General features: G+C 36.5%; 1 protein-coding gene across 4 annotated transcripts in view; it reads left to right on the forward strand.

The window, feature by feature from the left end:
* The window catches only part of LOC124164529 (diacylglycerol kinase theta), a 239,081-nt gene that overhangs the window by 196,225 nt on the left and 18,049 nt on the right, over nt 1-24,807 (forward strand). For 2 of the 4 annotated variants that reach the window (XM_046541886.1, XM_046541889.1), the window contains 14 exons: nt 2,519-2,695; nt 5,144-5,278; nt 5,916-6,033; nt 6,577-6,794; nt 7,478-7,693; nt 7,816-7,950; nt 9,921-10,095; nt 12,121-12,269; nt 12,903-13,154; nt 14,333-14,462; nt 14,960-15,115; nt 17,998-18,154; nt 19,906-20,013; nt 22,872-23,594. In XM_046541886.1, the coding sequence (XP_046397842.1) occupies nt 2,519-2,695; nt 5,144-5,278; nt 5,916-6,033; nt 6,577-6,794; nt 7,478-7,693; nt 7,816-7,950; nt 9,921-10,095; nt 12,121-12,269; nt 12,903-13,154; nt 14,333-14,462; nt 14,960-15,115; nt 17,998-18,154; nt 19,906-20,013; nt 22,872-23,057 (2,312 nt within the window). In that variant the 3' untranslated portion in view covers nt 23,058-23,594. Of the gene's footprint in view, nt 1-2,515; nt 2,696-5,143; nt 5,279-5,915; nt 6,034-6,576; nt 6,795-7,477; nt 7,694-7,815; nt 7,951-9,920; nt 10,096-12,120; nt 12,270-12,902; nt 13,155-14,332; nt 14,463-14,959; nt 15,116-17,997; nt 18,155-19,905; nt 20,014-22,871; nt 23,595-24,807 lie in introns of those variants that run through there. The other 2 variants (XM_046541888.1, XM_046541887.1) reach the window with 2 other exon arrangements.

The following is a 24,807-nucleotide window of genomic DNA, read 5'->3' on the forward strand; positions in this document are numbered from 1 at the left end:
CATTGTCATGAAAATTTTATGCTGGCACAGGTTGTGGAGTAAAGGTTTTTCATCTTACCATCTTGAAAATATATTTTATTCCATCATACCTAAATAATTTATTTGTTTGCTTAAATTTGTTAATGCTATTTTGAATGAGCTTAGATTTTACATTTCCTTTAGATTTTCACATGTACGTGCATTTACCAGTGCATGTCATCTAGCTTATTTCTACTAATGTGAATAAATTTATTTTTATCACTTTAATTCTGTATGCGTAACATTATATACATGCGTGGAGGCTGCAAAATATGTTTGGGTACATATTTATTCACCCAGAAGGTTGTGAGCAGGAGGCAATTTTCAATTTTTGCTCTCGTCCTATTTTTAGTTGAATGTTAGAATTTTGGATAATTATTAGTGGTAATTGCAATGTACACCTTTAAAATTTAAAATTTAGGAATGAAGTGTGGCGTTGGCCTCTTTTCTGGGTGAAATAACGTGGATAGTGCATGTGAATAGTAAAATTTATGTTTAATAAATTGGAGTAGAGATAGAGAGCACAATTCCTTAATGATACGGAACCAACTGAAAGGTAGAGATGGAACTTATCCACAATATAACATTAATTGAAGTACTGTATGTTACCTTCATTATTCATTATTAAACTAGGGCAATTCTGTACGGAATGGTGTTCATTTGGAAAACTATGGCATAATATGCTTTTTTGTATGTCCTAAATTGCTCTTATATGATGAAGCCAAAATGGTATTTACTTAATAGGAACATTAAAGTTGCCAAGATATTCATATAAAGATAAGTAGAGATGGGGATACCTCTCTTACCGGTAGTGATTACATTTCAGTTATTTTTTTTCTTGGAATTGTTGCATTTGAAAAAATGTAACTGTTACTTGTAATCTACTCATTGCTTCCTGAAAGTAATTGTTACTTTCCCATTATGACTGCTTTGACTTGAATATGCCAAGAACTTTGTGTGAACAGACGTATGTATTCTTATGTGCATTTCTCCGCCAAAGTATCAGCCAAAAGCAATTTTTTAATCTTGTATTTTAAGGAAACATTCTCCTTCGTGAATCTTATCAGCAGTATTGGAAAGGTTTACACTGTAACTGTAACAAATTGCTTTTTGAAATTGTAACTGGTACTCACAAATTTTAAAAAGTAACTGTAATTTAGCTCAGTTACTTTCTGTTGGTTCTCTACCCATCTCTGAAGATAAGTCTGACAAATTAATCATTTCTTACGCCAGTAATTTAGGTTGTTTGCTCTTTATTTGGGCAAAAAAGTGGTCAATAAGTTGAAGTTCTTCATTATTATCTATTCACTATTTCATGAAAACATTGTAAATACATACATATAATAAATTGTAATTATTGATACGGTTAGAAAAGTACAATTTACTTTTACATATAGTTTTTTTTAGTTATCTAGTCCATCTGTATTCTCCTTCTGCTGTGTGCATCAGAAAACTACTTGGGGCAATATTTTGCTTTGAGCAGCTTTTAATGTACTGTTGCATGGTAGAATTTTGATCTACTAACTCATTGTTGCATGTCAGTTTTGGTCCTGAATTGTTTTCACTCATCCAAATATATTTTCTTTTGCTCTAACTTGAGGAGTCATAGTTCCTGAAGTGGTACTGACAAAATAGTAGCTTAATTATGTATGCTTTGAACAGGGTACTGGTTAATTTGGGTACTTATCTAAGTTTTTTCATTCATGTTAAAAGCTGGTGGAAAAAGATATTTATTTTTAAAGTTGTTTAATTACTGTTATAATCCCAAGTAACAATGTCAAAAATAGGATGATTAGTATCGTAATACCAGCTCTGGTTTCATTTTGGCCTTAACAAATTGTGATAAAAAGAAAATTTATATCCAGACAAGGTGCAAAACTGTCAGTCAACATATACAGTCAGCCAATTTTGCTGTTCTGTCTATAAACGATCATTGTGTGATTTATGGAAAGAATTTATTTAACTGGCTAATGGCTAATCCATGCCTAATTATAATTTTATGAGTTGCTTTTTGAAGATAATCAATCTCTCACCTTATGATTATTTCTTTTTCTTTCCTTAAATCCTTTCCTTTCCAACCAACTTTCTTTTCCTTTGGGAAATCTTTTTAAAATGCCTCATGTACAAAAACTGCTGCATTGCTAAAATAAACAAACCTGTACATCTTCCATCCAAAATTTTTATGACCTTTCTGTTGTGACCAACCTCCATTCATCATTTTGTAAATGTATAACCATTACTCAAATTTTAAAAAATAACTATTAAAATGACCATTTACAAAATTGAACCTACGTTCCTCCACTAAATTAAAATGTTTCAATACTTGTTGTTTACCTGTCGTTGACTTTGCTCTGGCTTGACCCCTTCTCTTCTCCGTATGGCCATTCCTTGTCTTCTCATTCCTATTTTTTTCGTCCTATCTTCTCTTCATTTTTGATACCCCAACCCCCCACCAACCTTCCACATCGTCTTGTGCACCATTACGATTCCCCCAAAGTAGCCCGCAGTATTTCGGAGGAGTTCAGCAGTGGGGATACGAGGTGTCGTGATGGGGCAGGTGGAGAAGATGGTCAAGCAGTGGGTCCTCATGGCACCTCGGCGTCCGGGACCTCTGCTCCTCATGGTCCAGGAGGGAAGGTGGACAAGGCAGCAAGGGAAAGAGAGGAGAGGGATGAAGGTCAGTGAGCAAAGAATTTAACCTTTAGGCCCAGCGCACACGAAGCGACTATTTTGTAACCTCAGTTGGGAATCAGTTGCGTCCGCAACCAGTTTGCAACGGAAACAAAACTTCTGTCCGCACACAGGGGTAATGACAAAGGGCTGGTTGTAAATCAGTTTCGTCCATTGTGCAATCAGTGAAGTGTTTATTTAGTGCGGTACGTGTTGTTTTTTAGCCCTTGCCTTGGCCGTCAACGCTTAATATCACTGAGTCAGGTGAAGAAGACGCTGTGAACTATTATCAACACCAAAGACGTGAGATAGTTTGTATTTGTTCAGGGCTTCATGCTCCTCTACTGCTCCAATGAGCTTCATGTTGACTTCTTGATCATTTTGAGATTGACACTATACGGCCGTCAAAATACCACCGAAGCATTACGTGGTCTCGTGCAATTGAAGTCTGCAACGCAACTGCAACCGTGGACCCATGGTTGTATGTGACTGGTTTCAGACTGGTTTGAGATCATCAAAAACCAGTCGTGTTGTGTGCGCCTCCCCACTCAAATACAATGTCGAGGTCACAAAAAATTTGCGCACGCAACTGGTTTGTAACGGTAGTTGTAAAACAGTCACACCATGTGCGCTGGGCCTTAGACTATGGGAACGTTTTTAAACGATTTGTTTTCTTGGATGGCTGGGGAGAGGTGGGCCGCATTTGTGATCCCCACAGTGAGGAAAAGTACACTTGGCCTCTACCCGAGTAGCTATAAAAATTTTGGGAAACCTGAAGTAGGTAGTCGAGCAATGGTTAAATGTTTAAAAACATTTTTCCCATTGTCAGAGTTAAAAATATTTAAAATTTGATAAAGGGTTCTATGGATGGGTCTAAGGGTTAAACCCATCTAACCTATTTAACATCTAGTACCAAGAGCCTCAGTATAAAAGCCATAAGAATCAAAGAACCTGGATAGCATAGTGGTCTGCGAACTGGCCGGGAAAGCCAAAGGTCCATGGTTCGATTCCCGGTCCAGGGGAATTTTTTCTCATGGCAATTCATGAATATTTCGTCTCCGTTCATGGAGCAGGCTTTGAAAATATTAAACACACTGCTATGCATGGCTTTAGTGCAGGTTTGAGGCTCTCAATCAGCTGTGGCTTCATTGAAGTCCTTTTCCCTTGCATTGCCATCTTTGATGAACTACTAGGGCCTAACATCTAGTACCAAGAGCCTTGTTAAAATTTCCATGGGAATCACGGATGCCTGGATAGTGTAGTGGTCTGCGCAATGGCCCGGAAAGCCGGAGATTCAGGGTTTGATTCCTGGTCCAATGGATTTTTTTCTCATGGCAATTCATGTAAATTTAAACTCACTTTAGAAATCATGTTTAACTCTACCATACTGAACCTTTTCATTCTTTTTCTTGGTACAGTACATTCTGGTTTATCAATAGTGGTACACTTTACCCCAACTAAGGAGTTGCCCTATTTATCTGAAGGATTCCATAATTATGCATAAATGGACATGCATAATTAATGGAATATGCCTGCAAGGTTTGAACGAATGAAATCTCCTGGACTATCTAGTCTATGAAATTTGCAGTGAAAGAAGGATTCTAATGAGTTGACATCCGGATCATAATTTATGGGACCCACACACTAACTCTGCTACGAAGGGGCCTCCTAGTGATCGACCACCACGCTTATCATTAGTGCGTTGAAAGTCGCATATCTTTAAGGATACAAAATGAATTGATGAATTTTGTAGTTGTGACAGATTAAGTGCATGAGCTAACGTCTTTGTGTAGGTATTAACTGGATTTATACTTCTGAAATTATGTAGCTAAAATACTTTTTATAATGTAAGAGTTTGATAATCGAAATTGGTTCAACTTTGGAGACTATGTGATGAGTTGAGCATGCTCACATTCCTTTGCACTGAAATAAAATAAAACTCTCAATAGAAAAAGTACATACAGTCACTTATAGTCCACATTATGTTAGAGCAGCCTTTCTCAAGATCTCTTTTAATTTTTCTAAGTAAGCATTTCCATAGTATGAGAACAGTTGGCAATATTTTTTTAGATCTAAAAAAATTGACTTGATTGTACATACTGTTGTGACTAAAGTGTTATTGTTTTTGGGATGCAACCAGTTATTTAATTTTCAGACATCATCTTACAGTTCATTAGGACAAAATTCCTAACTTTAAAGCTGCATATATAATTAGTGCTATTCCTATTTGGTTCTCTAGCAGGTGATTGGTAACATGTATGGAGAACTAGAAATAAAAATTGGTGTGTTAAGGTCGCATACTGGCTATGAAAGCTACAGATAGTAGCAAAACATCCTTATCTTCCTCATGTTATGGATATTGTAGCTTAATGAAATGGGGCTTGATACAGTTGTTTATTATTAAATTTTAATTTTTAAGTAAAGGATATATTCTTAAAATTTTGATTTTTTGCAGAAGTTGTAAAAGTTTACGATGGGAATAACTCAATGAGAAGAAGGATATTCCGCCCTGTGACCATTCCAAGGCTCACATCTACTGAGCAACTTTTGTGTGCAGCAATGAGGGCTTTCCACATTTTAAAAGACCCAAGTAAGTTCTGGGTACTTGTATCACTTGTTGAACTTAGTCGTATGCATTTTTATGTGCAAAATAAGGTATTATTTTGAACCCATATGCTTATTGAAGATGATTATTATAAATCAGCTCTTTCCTTACCATCTTGCAGTGCCCTCTTTAAACTGGTACATGCACAGAGTGCCAGGGACTGTTTGACTGATTTGTATGATTTGGATCAAAATTTTAAATTAGAATGTGTTGAAGTTATTAGTTTTATTTGCACCATTTATGCTTATTTTATCTACATAAATGTTCACCTTACCCCACACACCACCATCTCTTAAGTACAACTTGGAAATAACATTTAATTTCAATAGTTCTATAAAAATATCTGGCAGATAGATCAGCCCACAGTTTTCTTCACACATACCCCTCAGGCTGAGAGATTGGATGGCTGGCCCTTAAATGGTTAAATGCTATGTTAAGAAAATAACTCATGCTACTTTCAAAGTCTTCATGTTCACCCTTTTTGATATTATTTATAATTAATTTTGCTTATTTAAATTTTTTTTTCTTTTCATGCATTTTGAATTATCAAACTTCACACAGTCTCACTTTTATCACGTATGCCATTAAATGAGACATTTATACTATTTTGTGTTCTTTCCAGCCAACTTCTACCTAACGGATGCCTATTCCCCTGATGAAACAGTGCTTGCTGACCCCTTGCCGTTGCAAAGTGTGATTCGCAAAGAGGGCAAGAGGCCTGCTCTCTTTCTTCGGTTCAAGTAAGTGATCTTTCTTTCGTAAGCATACTTATTTCCATCTCTTGTGTTGGAGTTTTTCTCATGTTCAATTAATTTCACAAATATTGGAAACTGGGCTATTTTTTATTAGGTATTTTTAAGTTCTTACTCCTGAAGTTTCAGGTGAAATTTGATTATTCATTTGGCTTCCCTAAGCTTTGGGAAGAAATGGAATATAAAATCAAGGCAGTCTTCATAAATCAACAGCCTTCATTTTGAACCCTCTTTTATATGTACTTATATTGACTGTGATTATTATCAATTTAAAATCTTTTATAATTGGACTTGCAGGTATATTTTTGCATCGGATATATCCTTGGTGTACCAATCTTTGAGAAAAACATTACTCTGCCCTTTTTTGTCATAAGATGCTACGTATCAAAAGTTAAAATGTAATGAAATTATATTAATGAAGAAAGATGTAAATAAATTTTGTATTCTACTGAATTAACTTTTATGATTCCTATTTATTGTGCTTATATTTTCACCAGTGCACATTGTAATTTAATACCATTAATTACTTAGGGACTCAGAAATAGAGAGTGGTGAAGTCAATGTGTATCCAGGGAAACTCCAACTTAATGCTGAACAGCAGACAAGGCTACCTAGGGTCAAAGTTGATGGCAATTCCACTGCAGTGGATGTTATCAAAGAAGCTCTTGTTCAATTTGGGTTGGCACCGAGTTTGGCTGAGGCGCCAGCAGAAGATTATCGTTTAAGTGAAATTCTGCTGGATCGTGGAGGTAATTAAAATTTTATTTCTCTATTACATGTATGTACCTGAATGATGTTCTTGGTTTGCCATGGAATCTCAGATTAAAATTTATCAGGGAGGACGACATTTATAGCTCAAAATGTGGACTAAATTTATATGAAGACTTTTAATTTGATGCATTTATTTGTTAATGATAGAATTTGACTATCTTTCATTGGATACTTTGTGATGTTATGCATATTGAATATTGATTTGCATTGTGCTATATCTATTCAATAAGTATTTTTATCATTAAAATTGTAAACGGAGAGTTAAAACCTTTTGAAAAATGCTTTCTTCAACTTTTTGTTCTTTTTTATTCTTCTTCATAAATGTATGTAGTTTTTTTAGCTATAGAAATTTTACCTGTGGCTGAAATCTTGTGACATTATGAATCAATGCGTTAACTCAGTTTCACTAAAAGCATTTTGAGCTGATGTCAATGCGTCAAAATTCATGTATTTTGTCTTAGTCCAATTGATTTTAGTTGATGGTCATAGGGTGTCAATGTTTGTGTTTCTGATAAAACAATCGATTTGCAATTTTTTGAACTTAGTATGCTCTGCCTCAGTGCAATTCTAGGGTGATAAATTCAGGAAAGTAATTCTAATAAAAAAAAGTGATATGTACATGTATAGGTTATGTATAACGGACTTACTTTTATTTCAACAGCTGTGACGGAGAGAGTACTTGCTTCGGATGAACGGCCGTGGGAACGTGTGAAGCGAACTGGGCGGGATTCCATACGACAAATGGAGTTAATGCGCTTTTATCTTCAACAGAGGCAGGATCCTCATGGTCCAAATTTGGCATTATTTGTTGGCAATTTACCTCCAAATCTATCACAGCGAAATTATGAGAACCTTCTAACTGACTTCTTAGGGAGAGGTAAGGGTTTACTTCATGCCCTATTGTATCCATTAACATGACTTTTTAACCAATCAAAATGTCTCATTTAATCCAAGGTTAATGTCTTCTTTTATTTTGATTTTATAATATCTTTTTTGCAGAAAATAAATTTTCTTCCATTGGGCCCATTTATTATGAATATGGCTCAATGGTTATTACATACGAAGATTCAAGTAAAGCTGTGAGGGCTTTATATATTCTTAGAGAATCTCGCTATGAAGATAAGCATTTACTTGGTGAGTATAGTCTACGTTTTTAGTCTAGAGTAGTTCCTCTCAGATTCATCCTTATCTATTTTATCTATTATATGGGCTTGAGACCTAACGGCTCCTTTTAGTCTCTAGTCCAAGAACATACCAATCAACTTTATGCTTAGGGGTGGGTTTATGCTTAGGTCATTTAAATTATTTTTTCATTATCAAATTTTATCCCTTGTTGCATATTTATTAGAGATGTGCGAATAGTATCCGCGAATACTCGAATACCTCGAATACTAGAAAGTATTCGATATTCGAGATTTCGAATAGTTATGCGAAAAGTACCGCCTCGAATACCTCGAATACTTTGAATTTCGCGTCATACACTGTCGCACGCACGTCGTTGGTAGTGACTCGGAAAAATGTAGAGAACTGTAGTCATTTAGTGCTCGCAGCGCCGTTTTACGCAAGTTGACGAATTGCATCAAATTCGTGGATTTTAGCGGTGAAAAGTGTTCGACGAGGGGAACCGAAAATAGTCGGGTGAAGAAATCCGAAAATCCCCGATTCCCCCCACCAGGAGAAACTCAGTGCCGTGGGATAGCAACCTTAGGGCATTTCCCACGATCCTCTATCCCCCTCCATTCAGCACTCGCCTCAACCACTCTGACGCTTTCCTCTTCTCCGAAATCAAACAAAAGGCCCCAGCTCGCGCAGGGATCGCATTACGAAGACCCCTGCTTCGAAAAAAATATCGAGTTACGAGAACAATAAAAACGTGTTTCACGCCCTCCCCCCTTTTTTCACCCACTGACCTTTTTCTGGCTACCTGCTTCGAAGTTCCCCATTTCTGGAGGTCAACTGCTGTGTGAGTACTGTGGGATACTTACATTAGCGCATTTCCCAAGGTCCGATATCCCTCTCCATTCAGCACTAGCCCCCCCTCTGAGGCTTTCCTCTTCTTCAAAATAAAAAAAGGTCACAGCTCGCGCAGGGATCATATTACGAAGACCTTAGCTTCGAAAAAATACGCGAGAACAATAGAAACGTGTTTCGGGCCCTCCCTTTCCTCCCCCACTGACCTTTTTTTTCCTATCAGCTTCGAAGTTCCCCATTTCTGTGGAGGTTAACCGCTGCATGAGTCATCTATTAGCACAATAAGGGTGTCTAAAAATGACTTTCGTCAATTGATGTTACACCTTTATTGAATTGAAATATTAGTAATGTGCGCGTAATTTCAAAAAGAATAAGACCAAACACGACGTATTTCTGAGTTTATTTAAGCATTTTACGCAAAGAAATAAATGTCAAAACACGACGGAGACTTAGCATTCTGGCGAAACTCGATATGAGCAGCAGAGCTTCTCGGAAGTTGATGCGGTATTTTTTTCCGAAAACATATATCAAGTTACAATTTATGAGTGGTGCTATAAATCTTTATTGTTACAGTCACAGACAAAAGGATATTTTCTCAGAATATTTGGTTTCTCCCTGATAGCAATTCCAATTCATCTTCTTATCTCGTGAGAACTCCCAAAGATGGACTGAAAATAATTGAAGAAAATCCGGTGGAAAAGAGCTTGTATTTTGCAAAATGCCTCAGATTGTCAGCTAGCACTTGGCAGCAGGAGTGGGGGTAAAGCGATGTTAGTTGAATTAATTATATGCCCAATTGTTTCCATAAAATTAAATTATTCATTGATCAGCTAAATTCCTGTTCGAATCATTTTAAGGAAATCAAAATTACTCCCCAAAATCTTGTGTTGCCTGCTGCATAGGCAACCGAGTCAAACATTCCAGCATTCATCATTTAGTATTCGAGGTATTCGAAATTCGAGGTATTCGAATATTCGAGCTATGATTTAATATTCGAATTCGATATTCGAATTCGAGAAATCTGCTATTCGACCCATCTCTAATATTTATTTTCAAATTAAGGTTACACTGCATCTTTTAATCAATTTGATGATAATATTGTGTACTTACGTACTCCTTTTCCTTTTTCTCAGTGATGCTGTTGCCTAACATTGAGCCAAGCATGGTTCCTCCTGGTGTTCAACCTTTATTAGTATTTGTTAATGTCAAGTCAGGTGGTTGTCAAGGGCTTGAGTTGATATCTAGCTTCAGGAAATTACTTAATCCTTACCAAGTTTTTGATCTTGACAATGGAGGTCCTTTACCTGGGTAAGTCAATCTATTTCTGAATAATTTATCTAAAGTGTACTCTCTTATACTTCAATGCTATTAGTTAGACCATTTTTCTGGTAACATCTTTTTACCAATTTGTATCGCACATTCTTACTTTACCCCACAACCGCCTCGGGCATTTAATTAAATCCCATCCCAGCGGCTGGATGAGATTTAAATGACTTAGCCTTTTTGGCATCCTATCATTCAATAATTTATATCTTTCACTATATACGATCAGTATCATTGAACATTTTTGTAAACTTGCGTAATACAATGCGCTACTATGTAAAAAATTTTCGAGCTATTTGAATAAATATTTATTGTTTTATGTATCTCCTTCTATGAACTAATGAATAAATTTTCAGTTTTGAAAGATTTAAATTTGGTTTCGAATAAGCTGCAAGATCTCTAACGTTCCATGCATTTAAAAAATACAATTTCATGATGTATTTTGGTTATTTGGGGTTGAAAATTTCATAACAGATTGGATACTTTCGATAGGATTACCCTTTTCGCCTACTTGAAAATGTATTACTTTACCCATTTCTCTGACTTTGTTCTATTATTACTGTATCATTTCACATAGGTAATCACGTGCTAATTTTTCAAATGTCAATATGTAAATATTGATGCAATTTGAAATTTGAGATTTGAAGCAATCCAAACATAATCCGACTGCACATTTTTCACACCAGTACACTAAGTCTCTTCATTTCCCATATTAGGCACAAACTGCACACCTCCTTTGAGACTTTGATTCCATTCCAGCTGCAGGAATTGTCCTTAGGAAATGTATTTCTGTGAGTCTTGGTACTAAATTGCATAAGGAGTGACGGCCATGTCCAAACAGTCCGTATGAAGTTGGATATTTCAAAAATATTACCGCGACCAATGGCACGCGAAATGATGAGTCAATTTTTTATACATGTTTTTTTTGTGAACAACATATGAATTTAGGACTGCGGCATTCAATAGTCTCCTAAATAACTTCGTACACCACTTGTATGTGGAATAAGGAATTAGGTATGAATGCAATAACAGGTCCATGAAATTCACCCCACCAATGAATTTATTGTAACCTAACCCACAAACAGACTTCAGAGTCTCTTTTTTGCCTTTCAATACTATTCCCATTTCGTAGGATCCCCAAATATAAATAAAAATACCACACACAGGAAGTACACCCGATGAGAATTTAAACACACTGCCTGAAAGAACACCACACAGCATGAATGACTCTATTGGACTGAAGCGCATGGTTTCGAAGTTCCATCAAGAGATGAGAAAATATCTCGAAGGGGTCCTGGTATGCGCTGACTGTTTAGAAGGAACCTTATCTTCCTGAATTACTGCCCAGAAAAAAAATAAAAATAAATGCACAGCAAAGCACATGGCCCCTTCGCTTAGGATGCTTAGGACTAACGAGGCGGACCAAACACACTTGGGGCTCGAGGTGACGACACACAAGGAGAAGACGGAGAGAAGGCAGTGAGCTTAGAAGATACCGTATCTCAAGCTAAAGTAACTGACCCCTCTTGATGTCTCACAAGCAGAATAGGCGGCAGTTTTCAAGATAGTACAGTGGAAGGAAGGCGTTGAGTTTTTGGACCAAATTCGTCTATGGATTTAAAACAGAATTTCATGAAAACATTAAAAAAATTCTGGTGGCATTAAGTTCCTATTAATATTTTATTGGAGAGGGAAAACGTTACTTCAAAGTATCGAGTAATTAGTTTTAACTTAAAATACAATATCTGGCAGAGAAAAAATATTATATACAGTAGGTCAGGAAGTGTACTTGGTACGCATGACGGCGGTATACAAAATTTAAAGGGCACACACTGGGTACGCATGACGGCATTGAGGGGTTAAAATTGTATAAAATTTAGTACTTGTGTTTGGATGTATATGTCTGATGTGAATTTTTAGCTACTGACAACAACCATATATTATGATTTAGAAATCACTTTCAGTTGCATTTAACATGTTGATTCAATCTTTAAATCTATTATCTTCTAGGTTGTATGTTTTCCGTCACATCAAGGACTATCGAATTTTAGTATGTGGTGGTGATGGAACAATCGGATGGGTGTTGCAGTGTTTAGATAATGTTGGGCAGGACAGTGAATGTTCATCGCCTCCATGTGCAATAGTGCCTCTTGGGACAGGTATGATATTTGGGTCCCTTCTCTTTTATTGAAGTTTCTAAAACCACTCTGTTGATATTTATTTTTTTTGTTAAATTAATTTCTTGAATATCTTAACAATGTCCATTTAGTGATGTAAATACGTAATGGAATGCCAAAAATTCTTAAATATGCTGGAAGCTTGGACTCTAAATCACTATGGATTATGGGCAAATGCCATAAGTAAAGCAGTCCGAAGTGACACAATACTGGTGGTAGGTGGGGATTTATAAGGGACTACAATATTCCTGAGAGCCTTAGTCTTTACATGCCCATAATACTGCCAGCATTGGCAGTGCAGGATATTGTCTTTGCATGCTTGTGTAGAGGTTGTGGGTTCAAATCATGCTGGAGTGGGTTTTGCAGTGTCCAGGGTATGGATCCATGTGGTTGTGCTGCTGGTGAAGCAGTAAATTGAACTAATTTGTCCTAATAATGCTTGCACTAGGAAGATGGGCAAATAAATATATTTTCAGGCCACTACTACACTACTGAATTGAATGGAAATTTTATGGACATTCATTTAAGCATCATTAAATTCATCTCAGTTATTTAAATTAACCATGTTTTACTGGCATTATTCATTTATTGCTCTTATGATGATTAATACTTTAGGAAATGACCTTGCAAGGGTATTGCGCTGGGGTCCTGGTTACACGGGGGGTGAAGATCCACTAAATCTCTTGCGAGATGTAATTGATGCAGAAGAAATCCGGCTGGACCGGTGGACAGTGGTCTTTCACCCAGAGGATAAGGCATCTTCATCATCGTCGTCTGGTGAGGACAAGACGGGAGCTGGTGCAGCTGGAGCTGGAGGAGCATCAGGGACCAGTGGAACACAACAGCAGCAGTTGGCTAATTCCACAGGTGAGCGATGTATCCATGCAAGGGCATACCTAGGATCAAAACTAGAGGGGGCAAGTGCCAAATGTACATAGCCGCCCTAGTTTGTCACTGAAACTGTCGATGTCGAGACAATATTTCTACTCATTTGGAAGGTATCCAGGATAGTCCTTTCACAGAAGCCCGTGACATTGTCGGCTACCACGCCGTTGGTGAAAGGCATACTTAAAGACATGGAAGGGAAAAGCATGAGGTTTGGCAGCACTGCTCCACGAGCAGATTCACGATGTTAACTTAACGGAGGTCTTAGAGCAACTGACAGAGGCCACGCCTACTGTCTACTAATTAGCCAAGAGAAAGTCACGTCACGAGAAACTTTCCCTCCCCTCACTACCTCTTGCTTTAGCCTTACCCACTCACCTGCAATGGTAAAACGAAAAAAAACAGAGAATAGTTTCAAGAGAAATGATTTTGATTCTTGATGTTGTTTTATTTATGAAAGAGACGTAATCCAGGGGAAGTCAGTTTTTTTTTAGATCATACTTAGGTCTTTGGCTAATACTCATCATTATTGTTGAATTGAAAATGTTGTATATTTCCCATAATAAGACAGAAATATCAGTCAATCAAGTTTCTATAGCTTCTTGGTTTAGAATGCTGAATACTCTAATGTTTGAATGTACTGTTTGGAATGCACTTGAAACTGTCATCATCAACAAATGTTATGCGGTGAAACCCAGAGGCCATAGAGACATCTGAAAATCAAAGCCGTAGAAGACTACAAGTAAACATCAGTCTTTAAAACCCTCACCATTAAGTAGTACGTTATGTGATTTCTAACCATTGTGATAATGTAATTGCTAACTTTTTCCGTAACCTCTTAGTTGTTCATTATTATGTATGTATTTTGGTGTTCTAGAATACCTATTATTGGCATAATAAGTGTAAATTGCTACCTCTCTCTTACTCAGCCAGTTTTTTTTAATATCCACCTACCTAATCTTTAAGGTATTTAGGACCTTCATTACTAGTAGCTGTGTGATAGCTTCAATCAGAAATCTAAATGTTGAATAAATAGAATCAAGCCAAAGTTTCACAGTTGAACTCTGGTTGGTAGGCTTTGCGGATGGGATGTTTAATAAAAGTTTCAACCTTATTAGTTTAGAAATTTATACTGACCTCATACATTTTAATTTTTTCAGCTGGCTCAACTAGTGAGGACAACACTCAAATCTTTGTCATGAACAACTACTTTGGTATTGGAATTGATGCTGATCTCTGCCTTGACTTCCATAATGCACGGGAGGAAAACCCTAATAAATTTAACAGCAGGTATGCATTCTTTGTCTATAAATTATTCATACATGTTTGGAGAAATAAACTATGGAGGAAGCTATCCAATTGGGTAATCAATAAGAGCTTGGCAACATTTTTAACCAGAGCAAGAAAACTTTCTGTCAGCTTCCTTTCTCTCCTTATAAACTCACATAAGAATAGATTGGGTTCCCACCCTTATTTAATGTTGACTTCACGCTGCCGAGCCTCCGAACTTTTATGAGCATGGCATCTCCACTTTGATAAATCTCGACTTTTGCAACAACAACCAAGCCAAGGGTCCTCATGGGCTGTGCTATTTCAGAACTGATTCCAGCCATTGGTTTCAGTTCTGTTACCATCAACACTTAAAATACCCAAATTTGATGAAGCCTAAGTTTTAATCCTAATAGATTGATATTAAAGTGGAAATTGATTCTGTTTTTTGTTTAGAATATTTTGTGAATTAATAATCTGTTGTATCCTAATCTTCTTTCCTTTTAATGCTGCTTCAGGCTTCACAACAAAGGAGTGTATGTAAAAATGGGGTTGCGTAAGATGGTGGGACCCAAAATGTGCAAAGACCTTCACCGACAAATTCGGTTGGAGGTTGATGGACGTCATGTTGAGCTACCTCCTGTAGAAGGAATTATCATCCTCAACATTTTAAGGTTGGTTTTCATAGAATAATTCATAAAGTATTTTATGGTTTGATAGGCACTAAAGCCAAACTATGAGTCATTTGTCTTCTTTCCTTTCACCCATTAACTACTATATTGCTCTGAATACTGCCCTTTGTGACTGAAATTCCCTAGAGAAAAATAATGGGATTAAGTTTAAATGCCAGTGAATTACTTTTTTAACAAAATCGACGCCTTAAAAATTATTGGGGAAATTTGATTATTATTCTAATTTTTTACTATAATGATGGTACACTCTAGAGCCATGTACATTTTTTTATCTTTTCTTGCATAGGGCTATTGCATATGGTCCTTAGAAGGGATGATTTAAGATTTTTCATGAAATTTCTCAGGGTATCTTGCAGAAATATTTCATTCTTTAGCAATTTATGGGAAGAAAGATATGCTTTCCAAACCTTTCTTAACACATTTGCTACAGTATGATCCACCAGTTACATAATATGCTCATCATAGCACTCAAGATGTAAAAACTAAGAAATTAGCAGCCCTGAGTCTTGGTAGAGCAAAATAAGAAGTTTGAGGCTTAAAACTTGGAGTATCTATGCTATAAATGGTAACTTATGTGTAACATGTTTGAGGCACTGTTCTGGGAAGGCCTATAGCATAGTCCTTAAATGCAGTGGGCTCAAACAGTGGCTTTGCCATTGCTTCCACTTCACCTTTACATGCTTTTATCAGCAGAAGGCCCCCAAGTGCGACACCACCTCAAGGCAATGGTTAGCACTGGTGGGTCACTCTGGATAGAATTAAGTATACCTGTTACCTTATTGTGGGTTCCACCGCAGTCCCAGCCTGGAATGGAAGATTCAACTCCTCAGTGAATGTGTTAACTACATTTCATTTTTACAGATTTCAATAAAGGGATTTCCATTGTAATATTTTGTATGTAATAGATTAAGACTTCTGTACTTACTTCCTTGGCACTACAGCCCGGTATGGGCTTTGGCCTCTCTCAAGACGCCTGTCCATTCTCTCCTGTTCTGCACTTTCTCCCACCATCTGACAATCCTCATAGCCTTTATGTCTTCTTCCACATCCTGCATCCATCTTTTCCTCGGTCTTCCTCTTTTTCTCTTTCCATCCATATTTCCATGTGGAATCTTCTTAGGCATCCTTTCTTCACTCATTCTTTTTACATGACCTAGCCAAGCTAGCCGTTGGGTCTTCACAAACCTCACTATGTCTTCCCCTCGGATAATATTTTCTATTTCCTTGTTTGTTCTTATCCTCCAAGTTACCCCATCTTTCGCAAAACCTTCCGTTCAAATATCCACAGAGCTTGCTTGTTTCCAGCGGAGATGCTCCACGTTTCTGCTCCATATGTCACCACCGGTCTGATAAGTGTCTTATAGATCTTGAATTTCATCTCCTTAGATAGAAGAGTTGACTTCAGGTGCTTAATATTAGCAAAGTAAGCCCTATTTCCAGCCATTATCCTCTTGTTGATCTCTTCTGTCATTGAGTTCTTACAGCTTAAATTAGTACCGAGGTAGCTGAAATATTTTACATTTTCAAAGTTGTACTGCCCAAATGTAACATTTTGAGTCCATCTTCTGTCTTCCGTGGTCGACATTCTCATGTATTTCGTTTTTCTCTCATTGATTCTGAGCCCTATATTCTTACTCTTCTGTTCTAAGATTTTGAATATTTCCTTCAGAGAATCCATATTCCGTGCCATTAGAACTATACCGTTGGCATAGGCACATGCCTGAGTAGATTTATGCACAATTGTCCCCTCTAACCCCAGTTCTTTCATGGCTTCATGTAGACACAGATTAAATAGTACTGCTGATAGAGAATCTCCTTGTCTTACTCCAGTTGTTATCTTAAAGGCTTCACTAGTCTTGCCCCCGATATAGGCCTTAGCTTGAGATCCTTCCATAGTCATAATTACCAACTTAATTAGTTTTTTTGGTATTCCAAATCCCTCCAATGCCTTCAACATTTTTCTTCTATTGACACTATCAAAAGCTTGCTGGAAATCAATGAAAAGCATATGTAGGTCAATGTTGTACTCATAACATTTCTCCATGCATTGTCTCATTACAAAGATTTGGTTGGTTGTTCCTCTTCCCGGCCTGAAGCCACATTGGTATTCACCAAGGATTACTTCAGCATATGTGTTAAGTCTCCTCTGCAGTATATTAAGACTTCTGTCTTGTACCTAAATTGCTAGTAGCATATTTCAGATGTATGCTAGCAAATGATATACCTCATGTCCATAACTCTTGCGTCCTGGGTTTTTATGATTTTGTTCCTCTATTGATCAATTTCGTATTTGACGGAATATAAGGTGCTCATTTTTTCCAAAATAATAGCTAAAAAAATCACCTGTATCTTATATGTGAAGGTTCGACCTCCATGGGTTAATGCTCGATACTGACTCCATGATATTTTTTAATATATATTTTTTATTCTTTTAAAGAATGCTGTAGTTGTTATTGTTAATATTAAGCTCATTGTTATTATGTGAGGTTATTTATCATTTATTTATGATATTGTATATTACTGCCATTTTGCTTTCTTTTGCAATGTCAAAGGAGTTGGGAGCAAGATATCAAACAAACTTTATCATTTTAATACAATCTAGCTTGTTTGCTATCTTGTTTCGATTTGTACGATTATTTAAGATCTAAATCTTAGTTGTTGAGGTGCCGGGCCTTTGGGTGGACTTTTGTATTGTGTGTGCCATACTGAAATGAGGATGAATCTTGTAAGGGTATGGTGCATCTAATATGACATCAAATACAGCAGTTATTGATGAAGTCATTTAGATATCAGAGCTTTAGATGTTTTCATATTTGTATTGGTGATGTAATCTGTTTCATTTTTCTATGGTGTAATCTTTTCAGTTGGGGCTCTGGTGCCAATCCTTGGGGACCTGAAAAGGAGGATCAGTTTTCTAAACCAAACCATTGGGATGGCATGCTGGAAGTTGTGGGTGTTACCGGAGTGGTTCATTTAGGTCAAATCCAGTCTGGCCTTCGTTCTGCCATGCGAATAGCTCAGGTATTAATTCATAATTGTATGTTATTTCTTCATTAAGGAAAACTCATTTATGTTTGTGATGTTCATTTGTTCTCTTAGTTTTCCCTAGTTCTCAGTTCATAACATTTCATGTAGTAATTGAAATGGGATGAATCTTAAAGTGTTAGAAACCCAAATGGGCTCGTTCACCATTTCCTTTTGTTGTCAATTATGAAAGAGTTTGAAAAATAATTAGATCTGAATTTTGATGTCACGCACACCTGCCAAGTGGGTCACCTTTCTGCTGTCTCACATGTTGGCCTCAAGTGGTTCGTTGTTGCTTTTAGTCTCATGAGTCATTCCTTCACTCAATGAATTGTCCTATCTTAAAAAGTAAATGAAGCAAAACTCTAATAATAATGTTCCTAATTCATGAAAAGTTGGTGGCAACTTTTACATTTTTGCATTTTAAACTTATTTGAGAATGGCCAAATGAAGAAGCTAATTTTTCATACCGACTTATCTTTACATACCAATACCATCCAGTTCATATATTGAATTGAGATTTCAGGCTGGAGTGAATGATACGATTGTGTTATCTTGGAAATAGGCATTCTTAAGGGTCCTCAAAATTATTGCAAATTTTCTTTAAATCATGAGAATCTTTCATTATGAATCAAGCACTTGCATGTTATGTCATCAATTAATATTGGGTGAAAGCTCTTCTACAGTTTCATGATATTTATGGCCACATTTGATGAAAAGAATAAAAATTGAATCAATGATTTGCCTCATGCCTTCTAGCTAGAGATATTCCCAAGACTAAAGAGGCATGAAAAAAATTCACAAATAATATTTTTTTTAAGTGAACAAAGGCTCACAGAGTTTTGTAACTGTGACAGTATCAGATTTGGTATTCTTTTAAATCTATTGTGCTGAAGTAAATGATACCATGAATATCAGATGGTACTTAGTGTTATCAATGTAGGTCCATCATGAGGTAGGCACAGGGACAGTTCGGCAAGATCGGCTGGTCGGCGATCGCCGAGGGCCCTGTGGCTTAGGGGGGCCCCACGGCACTCGCATCTATCACGAAGTGCACATGAAAGCTGTAGTTAAAAAGACTTAATTCTATTGCAATCATTAAATTCTATGTTTTCATCGAAATAAAAAAATGTGTCAGAGGAATACAGGTTCTCTATTTCTTGGGAGGGCGACTCGAAAAGGTTATCTTAGATTTTTTTTTAGATTTCAGTTCAGTTTCAAGGAACCAATTCACTAAATAGATAAGAGAACCATAATACACTTTAAAATTTTTTAAGACGTGAAATTTTCACTTTTGACAGTATTTTTTCTTACCAAATTGCTATTTTTTTTAAATAAGTTTTTTTCTACTTCTAAAGAGCCAGAATAGTGTCAAAATCCACCTCCGGACATGCAATTTCCCACATTTTTCCGGGGAAGAACCCCCGAATTCTCCTGTTTGGGGGGCCCGTCATGAGCCCCAGCCGAAGGCCCCAATCACCCCAGACCTCCCCTGGATAGGCACGAGCACAGTGCAAAGTTAAATATTCCAAGGATGAAATTTGCCAAGAAAAATTATCTTTTTTGCCTGATAGATTTCTATCCTGTTAATATTTTACTATAATCATTGACCAGATGTTTTATTTGTACTATTATTTTTGTCATTGAGTGCATAAAAATGCAATGCATATGGGAGATCTCTGGTCAAATTTGGTGTCCATCTTTCAATTTAGGTTGAAGTGTAATGATTATTATATTTTCCTTCTTAGGGAGGTCACATAAAAATACATTTGCATACGGACATTCCTGTGCAAGTGGATGGGGAACCTTGGGTTCAGAGTCCTGGTGATGTGGTTGTGCTAAAATCTGCACTTAAGGTGAAGTATATTTTATTTCTGATGCAATTGGATTCGTTCAGACTTTGCAGAATGCTTCAGTGAAAATCTTATGTATTTCTGCACATTCACAGTAATTGAATAAAATTTTTGATTTGATCTTGCTAGACATTGCTGCAATTAAATGTATAGTGAGCACTAGAGTAATCACCAGTTGAGTCATAATATTTCTAATTTCTATTATTTAGATTATCAGTACCTGTAATTTTAATGTGTATGTTTCCAAGTATCTGATTGTTACATTTTGATATCTACTCCAGTTCTTATGAAGTAATGATATATTTTTGTGACTTTCAAAAGTCATTATTTGTTTTTTTCCTGCATGTGGATTAAGTGCTGATAGAGCAAGAGTTAGAATTTTTGGCATGGTGTCCTGCTTTAGTGTATCACATGCAAATTTTAAGCTGAATTTTATTTTGCAATGCGAAAATACTGTAGCTTTGATGGATTGCAGGAACTGTTTCTATAAGATTATTTTAAATTTCTACCATGCCTTGTGTTTTATACTAGTTTCTCAGGCCGTATAAATAGTTTTCTATGCATTAGTGAACTTCGATTGAGTGAGAAGTATTATGTAATAGCTTGTTCAAGTTCATTACCTCAAGTACTGAAAATGTCACATATTTGCAGTATACAAGTATGAATTGTTGTTACATTTTAATATTTGTAGAAGTATTTGGATCTGCTCATTTTCATTGAAAAATGTTTTGAGGTGTTTATTAGTTATTTTTGCCTAATAAATTAAATTATGGGATTGTACTACAAAGTAAAAATGTTACCTTCAGCTCAGGAGATAAAAATTTTCATACTGTTGCATCTTAAGATTTTTTAGTGGAAGAGTCACAGTTATCTTCATTGCATTTCCCTCGTGAAAACTTAATCTCTGCCATTTTGAATGGTCATTGGAATAAGTGATCATTGTTGAACCTTGGTACATATATATTTTGCATTTCTGTTGAAAGCATATAGTTTAGACTGCGTATTACTTGTTTGATAATTGATTATTTAAATATTACTCTACTAACAGTCTTATAAAGTTTTGAATTTCATTTTTTAATGCAATGGAGTAGGCATGAGGAAAATTTTGGACACTTAAACCTTGTTTTCAAAAACATGTCATCAACTGCTAGGTGCCTTATGACTTGCATATTTTATTTTCTTTGCCATATGAGGAACATTGTCACAAATTCCTTAGAAACTCCTTGCTCTCTCTAGAACCACACTAGGCTTGTGAAATACCAATAAGCACTTCCTCTCTGCACTTTTACTATATATTCCTGTTATACTTTGCACTTTTTCACTTTTTCTACTGCTGTTTCATCTTCAGTATTTTTCACAATGAAGTCTTTCCTTTAAACTTTTCTTGAAAAAAATTTTATGGACAGTATATTTGATCAAGTTATTGATTGAGATTGCAGTTACCCTTGGACAATCCCTTCCTAAACATTGACCATGTGATGACATTAATGAATTTTATGTGACATGATATAAGGTGGTACTAGCTGAGAAATTAAATTTGAGTGCATGGTTAATTTTTTATTTACCTACCTTTATTTTATTTTTTTATTTTAGGTTTCTTGTGCTGTACATACAATTGTTGCTCAAACTCTGTATATAATATGAGGCCAGGCTGTAAGGAAATCCATTAAATATTTGTATTACCACTGCATAATGAAAGTTTTGATTAATATTTTGAAGTGCTTCATGATTAAGGCTTTCATTGCCAGTAATTATGCTTTTCAAGTAAATAAGGAAAAGACCACATTCTTTTTGGCTGCAGACATGCATTCCATGTGAAAATGTCATAGTGATTACAGTACATGTGCAGTCGGAAAATCTTGTTTTTACAAGCTGAAATTGTAATTAAGATCTATTCATGTGGCAGCTTTATTACCTGGGAATATACTACAACTGATTTCAACAGTTCAATGGAATGAGAAGGTCCAACTACTTTCGCTCAGAATTTAAGTAAATCTGAATTAGCTCTTGAAAGAGAAATTTTGTATGAGGGATAATGTTTGTAGTGAGTGCCATAGAATAAGAAACCAGATTTAATGAATGAAATAGAACAATCAAATTTGCAATTGCCAGAGTAGTATTTATTTCTCACTTTGCTTTCTTTTTTCACACTAAACCTCATGCATTTCCTTAACTTCCCTGTCTCCATCAAAACCCTTGCCACCATCGACACTAAATACATTCCTATTGCCCATCTATTTTTTATTCACATTCAACCCTCACAATATATAAACAAACATTCTCTCCTCATCTCACATGCACTTTTCTTCAATTGCTTCGTATCTTAACTTTTTTAAATTATTTGTTTTGTTTGTTTTCTTCTTTTATTATCCATTTAAAATCTCTTTTGCCTCCTCCTCAATATAATGGCATCACTTTACGTCTTTGTTTAAAAAAAATTGGCTTGTGTTTGTTTTTGGAATGCCCTCTCTTTTTTTTCGGATCATTTATCTCTTTTTAATCTGCCCCTCAAATATTTTGTGCCACATGAACACGCAAATTGTTCCTACATAATTTTACTGTATGAAACATTTCATGCTGGCACTTCATTTTTTTCTTCAACTACAACAAAATACAATCTATGCCTCTCAAAACTTTTTCATCATCCCTCAACTATCTGTTGTAATTATCTCTCTCCTCCCTGAATCCTTTTTACTTTTTCCTGATTCCATCCCTTTCTTCGACTACCACTTGAACCTCAATTTGCACCCTACAACCACAATGCCATTGACTGGCCCTGACCCATGAATCCACCTCCTTGCCACCAACTTCACGCACGCATATCACAACAAAAACGGGCACAACGCAATCATGAACCACAGGCCACAATGCTCAAGAAAAGCAAGATGAAGCGGAGGAACACTGAGCCAGCGATTCCACATGGCAACCAGCTGGCTCACCACGTGGCCTCGTCCATCGCTTCAGGACCTCCCCAGCACTCATCGGCCAATGGTGGGGACAGTGGAAGGTCAGGGGGACACCACTCGCCCGCTACCATCCTGGAGTAGGAGGGGGCCTGCACTTGCACCAGCTAGCCAGTTAACTACATACGCTTCAGAATCAGTTTGTGTAGTTCTGGGAAAGGGAGAGATGGGGGTGCACTGTTTAGAATGAACATTATCAAACCGAACAATTTTGGATGAGGTTTTCATACTCTGGGAATAAGTATGTGATGCTTTTATTTAGTTTTGGAAAGGTTTTAGTGACATGCATGTTTCGAGTGCTACAAGAAAGGATTTGTTTTTTTTTATTTCGTGACATTTGTCGTTTTGAATGTAGTTCAGGTGGCTTGGCATTCCCCATTTCTCCAAGCAGCAGCTAACCTCCATGGAACTCTCTGTGAATTGTTGTGGAATATCGTGGTCAAAGAGTTATCGTGGTAACTCTTACAATGTACATACAATAAGGTTCTTAACCATTTTTGTGTTGGCTTCCAGTTTAAATTGGTAGAGGCATTGCTGAAATGCATCTCAGTGGGAAGAAGTTAAGGTCTAAAAGATTACGCTTCAAAAAACTAATAATCAGCTAAATGAATCCAGATCGTTATGGAGGAGACAATGAAATCGATGGGAAAGGTCTAGGAGAACTGTTCAAAAGGAGCAAGATGAAATGAAATAAAAAAAGATTTGAATATCAGTGGTTTAAGGAATGAAATGGTTAAGAATTTTTGAGCTTAACGCCTTACTTACTCAAATTCAAGGAGAATTTGAGGTTTTCATCAGCAGCACCCAGTCTTCAAATGGAGGAAAGTGGTTTAAAAAAGGAAATGATATGATGGTATTGAGGAATCGTGAAGCATCACGGAATGGAGGTTACCTTTGTGCGAAAGACAGATGATGAAGTGATTAAGTCATTTGGAAATGGTAATTAGATCGGAAAAAAGGGGAATGGACAGTAATGACAGTGATGAGCTTGGTGAAAATTGGAATGAAGTTGAATCAGTTGTGAAGGAGAAAAGTTCATTCTGGAAATTTAACTTGGTGATGGAGGAAGTGTTGTGAGGAAAAGCAGAGATGCCACCTGGTATTAAAAGAGAGAATTTTAGAGATTTAATGGCCATTCTTGGAAAGGTTTTAGATCCAAAGGAAGAATTGACTGTTGGGAATGGGTGTACATAGTGGAGATGGTCTATGTGGGGTGAACATATGAGAACAAGACTGCATAGCGAGTGGTATTTTTGGGAATCGATTCGAAAGTGAGGGAAACGTTTGTTACGTGGGACTGAACGAAGAGGAGAGGATAAGGGGGAGCGAGGGTGATTAAGAGGGACCACTGAAAGAGGTGAGTTGGGTTTTTTAAAGAGGACATCAGGAGGTTTTTGAAGAAGAGGGAAAGGCACTAAAACATTTTTCAAGGAAACTCATTCATTGATATAAAAAAAGAAAACAAATTCTTGAAAATTTTTGGATGAGATATTTCTCAGTCTTTGCCTCCCTGATTTTTATCTTTTATCATTGGTACTGATCGACTTTGCATCTGCTAGCTGAGTTTTTGCTAACTCCTGTGTCAAAATTGGCTGGGAGTAACTTTTCCATCACTTTACATTTATGTATCTTTGGTGGAGGTTAACGTGTAATGAATCAGAAGAAACTGCCCTCATCCATTTCTATCTGCTCTACCTATTGAGTGCTGTTTTTATTTTGAAATAGGACTATTGCAATGAATTTCTTTCTTATCAGTCACTTTATGCATGGCAGGACACTGTTACAAAATGTTAAATCTAGCTTTGCTAGGAGAGATCACTGCGTTTTGTTAAGC

The sequence above is a fragment of the Ischnura elegans genome, chromosome 8 (assembly GCF_921293095.1).
Source record: "Ischnura elegans chromosome 8, ioIscEleg1.1, whole genome shotgun sequence".
Classification (NCBI taxonomy): Eukaryota; Metazoa; Arthropoda; class Insecta; order Odonata; family Coenagrionidae; genus Ischnura; species Ischnura elegans.